This window comes from Lampetra fluviatilis, chromosome 4 (genome assembly GCF_964198595.1).
Source record: "Lampetra fluviatilis chromosome 4, kcLamFluv1.1, whole genome shotgun sequence".
Lineage (NCBI taxonomy): Eukaryota > Metazoa > Chordata > Hyperoartia > Petromyzontiformes > Petromyzontidae > Lampetra > Lampetra fluviatilis.
This window is the reverse complement of record NC_136278.1, coordinates 26552362-26566977: the sequence shown is the minus strand read 5'-3', so window position 1 is coordinate 26566977 and position 14616 is coordinate 26552362. Positions and strand designations below refer to the sequence as shown.

The 14616-nt window shown below is 44.0% G+C and overlaps 1 protein-coding gene across 15 annotated transcripts in view; it reads left to right on the top strand.

Annotated features, from left to right (window-relative positions):
* The window catches only part of LOC144931700 (microtubule-actin cross-linking factor 1-like), a 244250-nt gene that overhangs the window by 156923 nt on the left and 72711 nt on the right, over positions 1–14616 (top strand). For all 15 annotated transcript variants that reach the window (XM_078855898.1, XM_078855897.1, XM_078855893.1 and 12 more), the window contains 4 exons: positions 519–677; positions 2340–2428; positions 3053–3176; positions 13288–13431. In XM_078855898.1, the coding sequence (XP_078712024.1) occupies positions 519–677; positions 2340–2428; positions 3053–3176; positions 13288–13431 (516 nt within the window). The remainder of the gene's footprint in view (positions 1–518; positions 678–2339; positions 2429–3052; positions 3177–13287; positions 13432–14616) is intronic.

Genomic DNA, 14616 nt, shown 5'->3' with positions numbered 1-14616 from the left:
ATTGGATATGTCCCATCTGCTAACGAGGTGTAGTGCCCGATATGTTGTGCTATGCCTTTCACACTCCCTTTGAATTATCTGTGGAGAATTATAGAAAATAATTCCAGTATTATGGCCAAAAGTGCGAGTTGTGTAGCTGCTTGGTATGCATGCTCGGCGTTATATGTGCCTAAAATTGTGAAAAGGTGAACTTTTCCAATTTGAAAGTGTTACTCTACGGTGTTGCAGGTATGCAAATTATATTTCTATAAAAAGTACATAAACGTACATAAAAGTCATTGCAAATATAAAACCGTCCTGAACATATAACTGTAGCACCATACAGTCTCGACACTTTCGCAGAAACTGCGTTGAACTCTGCATGCACCGTGCTTGTATTTGCAATTGCCAGCTAACTCCACCTTGAGACGTTGGTATTTTGACGTTGAAATGTGACGACCACAAAAAAAAATCACGTGTACAATTTTTTTATTTTTGCGCCACTAACCGGATTCTCGGCATCCTCGCCGCCCACCCAGACGTCCCTGGAACAGTCCAGAGAAGGTCACCTGTCAAAGGTGGACGAGCTTCTCTCGTGGGTGTCGGGCATCGGCGAGAACCTCCAGAGCAGACGAGCGCAGTCCAGTGGCCTCAGCCCCGACTCTGAGCTGCTGGACCAGAGCTGCAATGAGCAGCAGGTGAGGAGGATGCATTCAAATGTTTCGTGATTGCGCGACAATTGATCGACGCGCGCGCGAAACTCTTACGTACGTACGTGCGTACATACGTGCGTGTGCGTATCCCTTTACGTGAATTCATCGCACTGACGGATGAGGGCCTCCCCCGTGCCGTGCAGGTCGTGCGAGTTGTTCGGCCATACTTCGCTACGTTGGTCAGTTGCTGGTTGTTGAATGTGGGGAGCATAGACGTTGGGGTGTAACACAGTACAATATGCAATTTGCTGCACTGCACTTTGCCGACAACATAGCCCCTCGGCAGGCAAGAACGCCGTAACAAGCAGGTGTCATTTGTGACCACCTTTCCATATTGTGCGAAAAAAGTTCAACATACAGTAAACCCTGATTTGAAGCTTTCGTGACTGCAGGAATCCATACTTTTTGGTTCTTTAAGTAAAGTCACACAGGTAGAAATAAAATAAAATAAATCACGATGTTTCGATTGCAACACAAGCGACCGTCATCAGGCGGAACCGATACAGCAGGACGACTGCTGAAATCAGCAGTTGTATCGGTTCCTCCTGATGACGGTCGCTTGTATTGCGATCGAAACGTGATTTCTTTTATTTTATTTCTACCTACATGACTTTACCGAAAGAACCAAAGAGTATACAGTAAACCCTTGTTAATTCGACACATATCAGGGCTTTGGCCTTGCCAGATTATCCAATATTCCGAATTACAGTGCATACATATGTAAGTTGACAAGAACAGTAAAGCATTGCATTGGCAGTGGTGTCGAAGCATCAGTTGTTAAATGGCTTTAGGCACCTTCAACATTAGCGAACACGTCCACAAATTAAAAATGTGTAAAATATGCCTGTAATTATGCACAATCCTGGTGATTCGGTTCGTCTTGAGTAGGGGGCACAATTTGATTGAAGAATCACACTTTTGTTCTCGCATCGTTTTGCGCCGTAGCACCTTTAGTGGTTGCAGAGGTCCTCATGAATTAACTCTGCACAACAGGATCGGATGCATCATGAGCTTTAGAACGATTTTAATTGATACGTTGATGCATATCCCCTCCCCCCCTACCATTGGTCTGAAATAAGTAACATATTTCGACAGTTGCCCTTCTAAAGAATGGCCTTCAGCCACAATGTTATCTTATTGTGTTCGGGCTACAAAGCAGTGCTTTATCAGCCCTTCTCTATCGAGATAAGGGTGGAGCGGTGATGCAGTGGTTAGCAAACTGCACCACGAACCCTGTCATCTGAGTTCGAGCCAGTCCTGGCCTCCCTTCACCGACCCACAATGAACAACGTGAGGAAGTATGGTCAAACAACCCCCCCCCCCCCATTACCGAAAGATCGAGGTAGACCTAGACCTACATTCAGCAACGGTATATAATAAATACACGTACAGAATAAAAATGTCAAATATTCAGTAATTTTCACGATATTTGCCAAAATGGTAATAATTATCAAGCCTTTTAACACATGGCACTTCACAGTAATTTTTTTTAAAAATCACTGGATTTACTCTGTCATTCTCAGTATTTTAAACAAACTCTACATGCGTCTCGATGTAAATGCTGTATAATCTATAATCATTACAATTGCATTTAGATTAATCTTTCTCCTTGCTAATGAACTCTCACATTTTGCTCCATTCTTGCAGAGTTTGGTTGACCAGCTGTCCTCCCAGAAGGATGCCGTTGCTGAGGCCATTCGACAGACGGAGCTGTTTTTGGCTCAAAACGGCAGCAAGTGAGTGTCCACGTTTTGCAGGGTGATTATACAGTAGACAACCCCTCTTAACGACCACTCCTGTTAACGACGGGCTGTTGTAGGTACAGTAAATGTTAATTAATGCTTTGATTTGACAATATTTCTTTTAATTGTATGTATTTATAATGTTGTTAGTTTCTTTATGTATTAATACCCATTCTCTTTGGTTCTTTCGGTCAAGTATAAAATAAAATAAATCACGACGTTTCGGGCGCAACACAAGCGTCCGACATCAGGTGGGAAAGCATGGTTTGCTGCTGAGGCAGACTGTTTTAAAAGGTTTGAAATGGGTGTAGCCCAACGGTCATAAAGAAGTGGCCGGGGCTAGTGATGTTAATGTGAGAAATTAGCATTTAACTGCTGTAAGATAGGAAAGCGGCCTCCTAGACGAGGGCAAGGAAGGAACTTTGGTGGCCAGGTGCATAGTGCAGTGCACAATACCACTCTGCGTTCCAGGTTTGGGTTCAGTTTGGTGGGGCATTATCTGAGCTCAAACGATTTTTGGTGTTTTTCAGATGTATATATACATTTCACAAATTGCACAATTAACTTGCCGTTGGGGAAAAACAACTAAATGCTGCTTTTCCTGTGCTGTGCATGAAGGCTATCGGAAGAACAGAAGGCCGAAATTCAGGCCAAGCTTGACAACCTCAAGCAAACATACCAGCAGCTGTGCGAGCAGTCGGCAGAGGAGTTGCAACAGCTGCACAAGGAAGCGCAGCGCAAGGTAGCGTATTGCTCGGTCTCGGTGATGCTGGGTTGGCACAGGAAAAGCATGGTCGTCGTGTTGCGTTGCAGATATTAATGCGGTGATTTTTTTTAACGCTGCATTTTCATTAAACGGAATGTCGGAATGGTCATTGTTTTTTGGTTGCACCTTAACGTGTGTTTTTTGTTGATGCGTGCATGCTCAGCTCGTTCATTTTTTGTTATTTTTTCAAATGTGTTGCATTGCTCTCCTTTATAAACGTGCATGGTGGGGTTATTGCACCATAGGTTTTAATCCTGTTATATGCGTGTGTTTTTTTGTGAATTTATTTTTAATTGCATACCAGTATGGGTCCTTACATTTTGAGCGAAATTCAAATTTGCAACAATACAGGCGAAAAAAGTAAATCCGTGTCATGAATCACCTACTACTACCACCGCTGCACCATTGGGACATTTGTATTCAAGCACCGCCACCTTGCACTGGAAGCAGAAAGTAACACACAGCAGGGCACTGGTGTTTTACTTACCTTCACGAATACATCGTGTGGCTTGCCATAAACATGCACAGCATGGTCTGAACTTTAACAAAGAAATGTCTCGCGTGTTTGCAAAGAACAACAAAACGTCCGTGTGTGTCTCCCACGTCGAGTCTGGAGGTTCAAGTTAACATTTTTTTACTTGCCGTTAACTAACTGATGCTTCTGTGTCACAAAGCCATTGTGTTGTGAGTTCTAAAGAAGCATGCTGGATCAGCTTCCTTATCCCCTTTCACCTGTCATGCTGTTGGCATTGACCCTTGACAAAAATGCTTGCACCGCTTGTGTGACATCCTTTTGTTTTGGTAAGTACATACGTTGTCAATTTTACATTATTTTTTACTTGCTTTACAACTGCCTTTCGGTTTTTCGCATTCATTTATATCAATTGCATATTTTTTGGCAGTTTTAATGACGATTTTTGCTGCTTAATTACGTATTTATGTTGCTATTGTTTCTGTTTGCTAAAAAAAATCCCTTGTGTACGCGTAGTTTCCACATTGATGCTGTTTAATCTCTTTTGGCTTTGCAGGGTAACGTGGCAATTGCCGGAATAATTAACCTAGGCACGTCGGAAGTCTTCTCAATATATCATGCGGTCAAGAAAGGGCTCCTTGATCACGAGACTGGCCTGACACTGTTAGAAACGCAAGTTATTTTGAGTGCTTTGGTCGATCCACGTGCAAATCAGGTGATCTCACTGAAAGAGGCCTTGCACAGGGGGCTCATTGATGACCACATTCACGGTCGTTTAGAAATTATTCAGCTCCATCGACAAGCGGTCAGTGCCATTCCACTTGACCGTACACATCATCTGCCCGTTGTAACAGCTGTGGACACAGGACAGATCCCCGAAGGCATTGGGGTGAAGATTCTGGAAGCACAGCTTGCAACAGGAGGATTAATTCACAAGGATTTCACCGATGACCTGTCGCTGGAGAAGGCATCCCAGCTGAACTTAATAACACCACAGTTCCTCTCCAAGCTGCTGGAGAGGAACAAGACCTGCCAGAGCCTGCTCGATCCCAATTCACTCGAGAAAGTGTCTCTCTCGGAGCTGTTGCAGCGATGTATTTACCATGAGGAAACTGGTCAAAAGCTTTTACCTGTCGGGCAGACGACAGCAGGAATGATTTGCCTAAAGTCTGGTAGAAAGGTCAGTGTACTCAGGGCAGTTCACGAAGGGCTTATTGACAGACACGTGATGCTTCGTCTTTTGGAATGCCAGCTTTTCGCAGGGGGCATTGTTGATCCTAGGACAGGGCGCAGGATGACTGCAGAAGAAGCCGTGAACCATAACCTTATCGACCACGAGACAATGTCCTCGCTGCTAGTGCAGCAAGTCATGTCTGGCGGAATTGTGGATCCCTCCTGTGGTCAGAGACTCTCCGTGGATGAAGCTGTGGCTCAAAAAATAATCTCTCCAACAAGTGCCCTGGTTGTTTTGGAATCTCTGCAGGCATTCAGAGGTCTCATTTGGGTGGAGTCTGGGGAGCTGATGCCAGTCTCAACTGCACTACATCAGGATGCTATTAGTACGGACACAGCACTGAAGGTTTTGGAAAACCGCCATTATGTGGCTGGGCTTTATGTACCTGAGGCTGGCGGAGTGTTGTCGATAAAGGAGTCTGCCAAAAGATCTGTCCTGGACATTGCGATTAGTGATAGCCTGAAGGGAATCCTTGTGCCAGATGAAAATCCATTCCTCAAACAGCAGCCCTGTCAAATTCAGCAAGATGCTTCTGTAGGAGATGCAGAGGAACATGGCAGTGAAGTGGATGAAGAACATATTCTGCTTAAATACGTCCTGGATCACAGTTACATGGACACTAAAACAGGGCACAGGCTAATAGTGATGGATGCTGGCGTTACATGCCTGACCAGAGGGGTAATCGAAGGAAGCCACGTAGAGATGGACATTAACGAACAAACGTTTTCTGATGAGAACCTAGCTCGTGAAGAGAACAGGGTGACTGAATTACTGCCGTGTGAGAAAAAAAGTAATAAAGGGGAAATGCCACGGATATCAAGTGATGCGCTAGATTCTACATTAAGCACTGATGTTGATAGCCAGCAGCTTGGATCTGCAGATGAGATGGGTGACATGAAGGTGATTGAAATGTGTGCTTCCCTTACAAAAGCACTTTCAGATGTTGGAAACATAGACTTGTGCATGAAGGAAAAAGAGGAGAGTACTGCACTGACTGAAAAAGAAGCATCTGCACTGAGTAAAGATTCGGGCTACAGGTCCGTGGACGCAACCGAAGACAACACAATTCTTGAGAATGTTCTGTCACTGTCTGATGAGGCCATCTTCAATGAAGAAAAACATCTGGAGGAAATGCCATTGGAAGGAGCTGAAGGTAATCGCAAACGCTCCGAGACAGATGGAAACCTGACCCCTATGCAAAACATTGAAAGTGCCTTTGATCAAAACAGGGCAGATCACGATCGTGGTGCAGTGAGTGAAGTGGATGCGGCAAGTGGTAAAGTGTACGTTCCAAAGATGCACGTTGATGCCGAGAAAGACGAGACGCAGCGTATCGATTTGCAAAATGTAGGTTGTAGCCCGAAAGCAGAGGACGTCGAGCGGAAGTTGAAAGAGCGCTCCGATGAAGATGAGCGAGAGGAGAATGACCCGAGAGAAGACTGCTTGGTTGAAAGAGAAACATTTCATGACTCAGGGCAACTTGCTGAAACTGCTGTCGTGGTTTCTGAAGATGGAGCACGGCAGTCAAAAGATGTGCGGGTTTCCAATATTGGTGAAGCGGAAGCGTTGCAGAAACCTGTGCGCCTACATATTAAACAAGAAAAGATGCCTTTTGAACCTCCTGAGTTAACCAAATCAAAAAATATAAATAGTGAGTTACTAAAACATACTGATGATGACGATGATGAAAAGGAGTATAGCACTCATGATATAAAGGAAACTACCTCGGAGGAAATAGGAAATGTGTTGGACCTTGAGGATATTTTTCAAAGCGTTGTTGAATGCTCGGACACTGATGAAATGAGCCAGGATGGAGAGAGCCTCCATATGATCAGTCATCCCTTACGGGAGCCAGAGATTGCCTCAAATGTTTCTGATGATCAAACCGAACCAAATGACAATATCAGCTCCAATTTAGCTACAGACAAATGGCACGGAGAGACAACAGCCAACATTTTACAAGCCGACACCGAACAAACAGAAGCAAATAATGGCCAGAGTGCGATGAATGTCGCCACGAGTGATGAATTGAACAACGTGGTGAATCAAGAGCTGGTCAAAGATGTTTCGCGATTACAGAAAATGAAAACGGCCATTGCTTCAGAAGCAGAATTATTGTTATCCGCTGACCAAATGGTGAACGATGATACAAGATTGTCTTCTGGTAGCGTGAGCTCAGAAAGTTGCCAGGATAACAAACACGCCGTTTCCATTTGCTCCGAAGAAAAGCCTGCTCCTGCATTGCCTGCTGTAGAGATGATCAAGAAGGTTGGCAAGGAGGTGATGCTGCTTGAAATTAAAGGTGAAGAAGAGGAAAGAGACACCGATGCAAAGGTGACTGAGACAGATGTTGTTACTGAAAAATTCCATACGGACAATGTTGTAGGTCCGCACAAAAATGACGATACACTATTTAACTCTTCAGGAAAAAGTAATCTTAAAGATGAGACCTTAACTGTGGAAGCGGTTGATGGTAGTCCTGTCAAAGGCGCAATGACGCATGTTGAAAAGGTTGAAAGTGAGGATGTGAGCAATGAGTTTGGAACGTGTGTTCCTTTCGAGAAAGACATTGCAGGTGTGCCGAGCGAACGGCCTGATGGAGTTGTGGTTGAAGGAGCTTCAGGAGTGGTGGATGAATGTGAGAAGAGAGAGCAAATGAAAGCAATGGAAACCACTGATAACTATTTGGAGGACACGCCCGTTCACGTGGTTGACATTGAAGAGTTGGAACAGGATCAAGAGCAACGCAGGCACGAGACGAGCGAACATAAGGAAGGCGTTTCTCTAACTTGTGAAGTTGAGGAGCAGCAAGGAGGTGATGAATGCTCAGATGGGCAACCTCTCACAGGAGAAGAGGTTTCCTTCCATGAAGTTGTGAAACATGAGCAACACGGTGTGAAAAGCACCGATGAAGAATGTCAAAATAGGAACGATATTCATTCTCCTGAAATGGGTCAAGGGCGAGTCAGTGTAAAACCTGACGATGTTAAAGTGGTGTCTGAAATGGTTTCCACTGCTGAGGTAAAGCAAGGGCAAACGGGGGTACAGCAGACGCATGTGGATTCTCACACTGGGCAGGATGTCTCTTTCGATGCAAGCCAGCAAGAGAGAGACACGGAGAAACATGAAGATGATTCTGAGAGTGTAAAAGATGTCCCGTCTGATGCAAGCCAGCAAGAGAGAGACACGGTAAAACAGGAAGATGTTTTTCAGAGTGTCAAAGATGTCCCGTCTGATGCAAGCCAGCAAGAGAGAGACACGGAGAAACATGAAGATGATTCTGAGAGTGTAAAAGATGTCCCTTCTGATGCAAGCCAGCAAGAGAGAGACACGGTAAAACAGGAAGATGTTTTTCAGAGTGTCAAAGATGTCCCGTCTGATGCAAGCCAGCAAGAGAGAGACACGGTAAAACATGAAGATGATTCTGAGAGTGTAAAAGATGTCCCGTCTGATGCAAGCCAGCAAGAGAGAGACACGGTAAAACAGGAAGATGATTCTGAGTGTGTAAAAGATGTCCCGACTGATGCAAGCCAGCAAGAGAGGAGAGACACGGTAAAACAGGAAGATGATTCTGAGAGTGTAAAAGATGTCCCTTCTGATGCAAGCCAGCAAGAGAGAGACACGGTAAAACAGGAAGATGTTTCTCAGAGTGTAAAAGATGTCCTGTCTGATGCAAGCCAGCAAGAGAGAGACATGGTAAAACATGAAGATGATTCTGAAAGTGTAAAAGATGTCCCGTCTGATGCAAGCCAGCAAGAGAGAGACATGGTAAAACAGGAAGATGATTCTGAAAGTGTAAAAGATGTCCCTTCTGATGCAAGCCAGCAAGAGAGAGACACGGTAAAACAGGAAGATGATTCTGAAAGTGTAAAAGATGTCCCGTCTGATGCAAGCCAGCAAGAGAGAGACACGGAGAAACATGAAGATGATTCTGAGAGTGGAAAAGATGTCCCTTCTGATGCAAGCCAGCAAGAGAGAGACACGGTTAAACAGGAATATGTTTCTCAGAGTGTAAAAGATGTCCCATCTGATGCAAGCCAGCAAGATAGAGACACAGTAAAACAGGAAGATGTTTCTCAGAGTGTAAAAGATGTCCCATCTGATGCAAGCCAGCAAGAGAGAGACACAGTAAAACATGAAGATGTTTCTCAGAGTGTAAAAGATGTCCCTTCTGATGCAAGCCAGCAAGAGAGAGACACGGAGAAACATGATGATGATTCTGAGAGTGGAAAAGATGTCCCTTCTGATGCAAGCCAGCAAGAGAGAGACACGGTAAAACAGGAAGATGTTTCTCAGAGTGTGAAAGATGTCCCGTCTGATGCAAGCCAGCAAGAGAGAGACACGGTTAAACATGAAGATGATTCTGAGTGTGTAAAAGATGTCCCGTCTGATGCAAGCCAGCAAGAGAGAGACACGGTTAAACATGATGATGATTCTGAGTGTGTAAAAGATGTCCCAACTGATACAAGCCAGCAAGAGAGAGACACGGAGAAACATGATGATGATTCTGAGTGTGTAAAAGATGTCCCGACTGATGCAAGCCAGCAAGAGAGAGACACGGTAAAACATGATGATGATTCTGAGAGTGGAAAAGATGTCCCGTCTGATGCAAGCCAGCAAGAGAGAGACACGGTAAAACAGGAAGATGTTTCTCAGAGTGTAAAATATGTCCTGTCTGATGCAAGCCAGCAAGAGAGAGACATGGTAAAACATGAAGATGATTCTGAAAGTGTAAAAGATGTCCCGTCTGATGCAAGCCAGCAAGAGAGGAGAGACACGGTAAAACATGAAGATGATCCTGAGAGTGGAAAAGATGTCCCGTCTGATGCAAGCCAGCAAGAGAGAGACACGGAGAAGCATGAAGATGATTCTGAGAGTGTAAAAGATGTCCCTTCTGATGCAAGCCAGCAAGAGAGAGACACGGTAAAACATGATGATGATTCTGAGAGTGGAAAAGATGTCCCGTCTGATGCAAGCCAGCAAGAGAGAGACACGGTAAAACAGGAAGATGATTCTGAGAGTGGAAAAGATGTCCCGTCTGATGCAAGCCAGCAAGAGAGAGACACGGAGAAGCATGAAGATGATTCTGAGAGTGTAAAAGATGTCCCTTCTGATGCAAGCCAGCAAGAGAGAGACACGGTAAAACATGATGATGATTCTGAGAGTGGAAAAGATGTCCCGTCTGATGCAAGCCAGCAAGAGAGAGACACGGTAAAACAGGAAGATGTTTCTCAGAGTGTAAAATATGTCCTGTCTGATGCAAGCCAGCAAGAGAGAGACATGGTAAAACATGAAGATGATTCTGAAAGTGTAAAAGATGTCCCGTCTGATGCAAGCCAGCAAGAGAGAGACACGGTGAAACAGGAAGATGATTCTGAAAGTGTAAAAGATGTCGCGTCTGATGCAAGCCAGCAAGAGAGAGACACGGTTAAACATGAAGATAATTCTGAGAGTGGAAAAGATGTCCCTTCTGATGCAAGCCAGCAAGAGAGAGACACGGTTAAACAGGAAGATGTTTCTCAGAGTGTAAAAGATGTCCCATCTGATGCAAGCCAGCAAGAGAGAGACACAGTAAAACAGGAAGATGTTTCTCAGAGTGTAAAAGATGTCCCATCTGATGCAAGCCAGCAAGAGAGAGACACAGTAAAACATGAAGATGTTTCTCAGAGTGTAAAAGATGTCCCTTCTGATGCAAGCCAGCAAGAGAGAGACACGGAGAAACATGATGATGATTCTGAGTGTGTAAAAGATGTCCCGACTGATGCAAGCCAGCAAGAGAGAGACACGGTTAAACATGATGATGATTCTGAGAGTGTAAAAGATGTCCCGTCTGATGCAAGCCAGCAAGAGAGAGACACGGTAAAACAGGAAGATGTTTCTCAGAGTGTCAAAGATGTCCCGTCTGATGCAAGCCAACAAGAGAGAGACACGGTAAAACAGGAAGATGTTTCTCAGAGTGTCAAAGATGTCTCGACTGATGCAAGCCAGCAAGAGAGAGACACGGTAAAACAGGAAGATGTTTCTCAGAGTGTAAAAGATGTCCCATCTGATGTAAGCCAGCAAGAGAGAGACACGGTTAAACAGGAAGATGTTTCTCAGAGTGTAAAAGATGTCCCTTCTGATGCAAGCCAGCCAGAGAGAGACACAGTAAAACATGAAGATGATTCTCAGAGTGTAAAAGATGTCCCGTCTGATGCAAGCCAGCAAGAGAGAGACACGGAGAAACATGAAGATGATTCTGAGAGTGTAAAAGATGTCTCTTCTGATGCAAGCCAGCAAGAGCAAGGGATGGTGAAGTGTGAATATCACGATCCTCACAGTGAGAAAGATACATTTGTTTCAAGTGCAAATCAACAAGAGCAAGATACATTGAAAAAAGAATACGACCATTCTCATAGGGGGGAAGATCCAACTTCTAGTGCAGGTCAACAAAAGCAAGAGACAATACAACCTAATGCTGAAATAAATGACCCTTCTAATGTAATTGAGCTAGATACCTCTTATAATGCAAACCAACAAGAGCGAGACACACTGCACCATGACGATGATGATTCCAAAAGTGCGAAAGATACACCTTCTCCTTGTGCGAATCGACAAGAGCCAGACCCAGTGAAACATGAAGGTGATTCTCATGGGGGGAGAGATATATCATCTAATGCGAGCCAACAAGAGAGAGGGACCTTGAAACATGATGATGATCGTCCTCATAGCAAGGACGATACGCCTTCTTCTGAAATGATTGAGCAAGTACAAGGCCAATTGAGAGTGGAACCCAAAGATGCAAGCGTGTCATCTGGAAAAGTCTTCGCTGCAACAGAAACTTCAAAGTTAGAGCCAACTCCTTTGCCATTGAATGACAGTTTACTTGATACCGGTGATACGAAAGAAAAGCCATTAGATCAGAGCCTATTTCAAGAGGTGCCAGTGCAGGCAGCTTGTCAAATTGAAAAGAAGCTTACGCCTCTTGAAGGTGACCTTTCCAAGAATGCCACCGCTAAAGATATCCAGCAGGAGGGCGGAAGCAACAACGTGGACATCGTCATTGGCAATGAGGTAATATGTGAATACATTGCTATTGCACTTTTCTTCATGGTATCCCATTAATTGCAAATATGCATTGTATTTCTGAAAATAAACGAAGTACGTGTATTTATTATTTATTTTCTTATTCTCGCTGTTTTTTTGTCTTTTTTTTCCCAAAAGGCTTTGCCCGAGCCCCACTCGGCAAGGGATGGTCGTTGTGAACGAGAAGATGTGACACACGATGAAGGCTCCGTCATTGACCTGGAGGTCCGGGTTTTAGTGCCGGGAAGATGTATCCCCAGTTCGCTGCTATCGCTCTCGAACCATGCCTGCCCCTGTGCATGTCACATCCTGTGCCTGGGCTAGGGCATGTGAACAGTTAAATTTATTTCACGCGTTGAAAGTTGCAATGTGTGTGTATGCGTGTGTGTGAGTCTTTGTTGCTAACATTGCCTTGATTTTGAATCGTGTGCGAATGCAAGCAGGTGCCCTTCCGTTGTGCCGTGTATTGTATTGATTTTTTTAGGCCTTGGGTTTTGTTAATGTTTGAGATTTTTTTTCTTTTTCGACTGCATGGAGAGATTATTTTTTTTGTCAGTTGAATGGTTGTTCATATGCTTTGCATTTTTATTTATTCATCTAATTATTTTTTGCAACTGCGTGAAAAAGTTTTATATGGTCAAAATATTCGTGGTATTCTGGCCTATTTTTTTACTGACTTCTGTGGTTTCCCTTTAATGGATAACAGATGGTCCGCTGTGCATGTTTATGGCTCACCCGCAAGGGTCATTTCAGAACCATGGACATATAAGTCTAGAAACCGGTGCTTATTCACGTGCATTTTTAACAAGGGACTTTGCTTTTGGAGGCTATTGGTCGGGTAAACGTGTGCACATTTAACTTGGGTTTTGAGTACCTGTTTTCAGAGGTGGTCAACATTTTTTTCTCTCTCCAAACTAGCCTTCATACATTGTTACAGGCTTCATCATCAGCCACTTGCCTACTCACTGATGGATGAAGGCTCCTCCGTATTGTCACCATTTCTCGTGGTCCCACGGGGGCCGTCAAATCCATCTCACGCCTGCGCGCACCAGCTGATATCATTGCCAATTTCATCGCTTACACTGGGGGGGTGACATTGTTTCAAAAACAATTTGTTCCGTTCAAAGAAAACATTCTGCGGTGGTGCAAGACCTGTCTGTGTGCTTCAAATTCGATCAGTGATCATTGGTTTAATTTCTATGGTGCAAAACCCCACTATCAGCCAGTTAGACACTTTTAAATGTTACCATGTGAAAGATATCGATGTATGGATGGTGCATGGCGGGGTTTTAAATGGGAACACACGTGCCTTGCAGCAAGTCCTGGAGGTGCGGCAACAAGAGTGTTCACAGAAGCTGAGCGACCTGGAGTCCTGGCTGGATGAAGCATCCAGTGGCCTCTCCACCCAGGATAACCTCCATGAACTCGACGATCTGCAACAACAACAGCTGCAGCACCAGGCAAGTCGCAGGCTTGCTAGAAATTGGTAATCGTATCACAGTGAAAGCTGGATGTGTGTAAGCACACTCCTTAGGAGCAAGGTCAGCTGTGGTTATGTCCAACATATGCTTGTGTCAGAAGTTGCCCATGGGTGTGCCCTAACCAGAATAAATTAAGCAAACGGATTTGCATATCTAGGGTGCTTAAAAGCCTTGGCAACTCAAAGAAAGCATCTTACGTCACATCTCATCTCGACCCGTTCATTCTCCAAGCGGAGCCCCAGTGGCTGCTGTCTCTACGCAGCACAAAGTTTACACACACACCCTCACGTATCCCTGTTTGTGTTCAGTTTCATTCATTTCAGTTTTCATTTATTAGGTATAACCCTGTGAGCCATGCGGCTCTTGACTCGGGTGCAACCGCAACAAAACAAAAACATGAACAAGAAACATCTTAAAGTGACTACACACAACAGAAAAATCCTGGAAAAAGTCTTCCAGAAAATACTTCGCATTTCAACGCTGTGTGCAAAAATCCCAGTAGGATGCAAGTCAAACAATAGCAACCATAAGACAATGTAGATTAAAGTTATCAGGCCAACTCTGTACTACAACAAACAAACATGGCCAGGCCAAACCGTTGTTGCTTGTATAATAACAGTGCTTATAAACAGTTTCTATTGTAATATACAAAATAAGTAATGGGCTGGGTTGGAAATGATATGTGAGCACGGATTAAATAAACTCATCACAATAATCATTACCACTTCATGATGTTACGTAAATGTCTAACATTTTAGGCATTTAATCTTCTTCAGAGCAGGGAGAGGCATATGGACTTAATAGTTGGAGGTCATGCTTTACCCTGGGGCCCTCAAACAACTTGGAAGTTTTAAGAACGTTAACAAATGAAACCACTTTCTATAAGTGGACACTGAGTATGAATTTATTTGTGGACATTGAGAAGTACAAAAAAATCAAGATTTCCACACATAAACGGATTAAATAAACATTACCACTACACAAGGTTTCATGTGCAGTGTAGCTTTCGATTGTTGTTTTGTTCTTCGGCATAATGTCCAACATTTCATTCCAGTTGCTGAGATCTTCTTGAGAAACCAGACTAGCTCCTTCGAAACACGCAGTACAATAAAAAAACACATCCGGAGCTCCAAACATAAAGTTACTAAATGCGAATGTGTCGAA